Below are 1,513 nucleotides of genomic sequence, written 5' to 3' on the forward strand. Positions count from 1 at the left end.
TCAAGGAGTGGTCTCCTGCTGACTTAGAACCATAAGAACCATCTCGGCCTCTGAACCTCTGAGAACCTCAGGGAGCGGTCTCCTACTGACATGTTAGAACCATATGAACCATCATGGCCTCTTGAGAACCTCAAGGAGTGGTCTCCTGCTGACATGTTAGAACCATATGAACATCTCGGCCTCTTAAAACCTCAAGGAGTGGTCTCCTGCTGACATGTTAGAACCATATGAACCATCATGGCCTCTTGAGAACCTCAAGGAGTGGTCTCCTGCTGACATGTTAGAACCATCTCGGCCTCCGAGAACCTCAGGGAGTGGTCTGCTGCTGACATGTTAGAACCATATGAACCATCATGGCCTCTTGAGAACCTTTAGGAGTGGTCTCCTGCTGGTGCCGGGAGTCAGGACCAAACCTGGTGAGGCTGTGTTTCAGTTTTATGCTGCTACAATCTGGAGTAGTCTTCTAGAAGATGTGAGACAGGCCTTATCGTTGACGATGTCCAAATCCAACTTGACAACACATTTAATTGTGCATATGACAACTGAAAGCATTTTATCGACACACAGAGTTTAGTTAGAATTCTGATGTCTGCAATTATTTTATGCATTTTATTTGAATTGTTAAGATGATTTTATTCCAAATGTTCTTCACAGCACTTTGAAGAACCTCGTGTGCGAACTGTGCTCCATAAATCACCTTCGCTGGCCTCCTTCCTTATTTCTGCAAGGCGTTGTGGTCTTGGCTGATGCAACACAAAGCCTTGGTTTCAGACATGTCTTTTGTGCATGAGCAGGCCCCGCCCCTTCTGTCTTTGGCTCCTCCCCCTTGCCGGGAGTGAAAAGGAGCAAGAAGAAGGCAAACATCCTTGCAGCTGTCAGAGTCTGCAGCTCTTTTACGTGGCACCATGGAGGAGGTTTTGGCACCTTTGCGGAGGTGTGTGCGCGAGCAGGTGTGTACACTTCTCTACTTGCTGGAAAGCAAACTTACATGCAGGTTCTGGAAAAGTTCTGAGGAGAAGTATCTAATCCTCATTTCAAACTTGTCTAAGTAGAAAGTTGAGGGCTCCTGTGCTCCTCTGCCTGCAGGGAGACCTGGTGGCCCGTATGAAGGAGCAAGGTGTCCCCGAGCTGGAGCTCAACAACGCCCTCGCCGAGCTGAAAGCCCGCAAGAAAACTCTGGAAGCCAAGGTTGGAGTCGTGCTTCTGCAGCTTCACGTCCGGGCCGCTACTTCTTCTTCCTTTCACTTTCTCTTTCTGCCATCGGCACCTAACAGGAGCTGGCCTTGAAGCCCAAGGATGACATCGTGGACAAGGTGAAGATGGAGGACACCTTGAAGAGGAGGTTCTTCTACGACCAGGCCTTCGCCATCTATGGAGGTAGAGGAGAACAATGTCACAGTTGTTGTAGATGAAAGTGAAATAAGTATTGTTCCAGTATGACATAATACGACAGGGATTGTACCATTTTTGGTTATGGGGGGGCGGAGCAAACGGCAAAAACAAAAGTTATTCA

General features: G+C 48.2%; 1 protein-coding gene across 1 annotated transcript in view; it reads left to right on the forward strand.

Annotated features, from left to right (window-relative positions):
- The first annotated feature begins 799 nt into the window (after window positions 1–799).
- LOC133629741 (glycine--tRNA ligase-like) overlaps window positions 800–1,513 on the forward strand; it is a 37,398-nt gene continuing 36,684 nt past the window's right edge. The window contains exons 1-3 of the mRNA XM_062020696.1: window positions 800–950; window positions 1,087–1,188; window positions 1,275–1,377. Of these exons, the coding sequence (XP_061876680.1) occupies window positions 906–950; window positions 1,087–1,188; window positions 1,275–1,377 (250 nt within the window). The 5' untranslated portion in view covers window positions 800–905. The remainder of the gene's footprint in view (window positions 951–1,086; window positions 1,189–1,274; window positions 1,378–1,513) is intronic.

Source organism: Entelurus aequoreus, linkage group LG15 (genome assembly GCF_033978785.1).
Source record: "Entelurus aequoreus isolate RoL-2023_Sb linkage group LG15, RoL_Eaeq_v1.1, whole genome shotgun sequence".
Lineage (NCBI taxonomy): Eukaryota > Metazoa > Chordata > Actinopteri > Syngnathiformes > Syngnathidae > Entelurus > Entelurus aequoreus.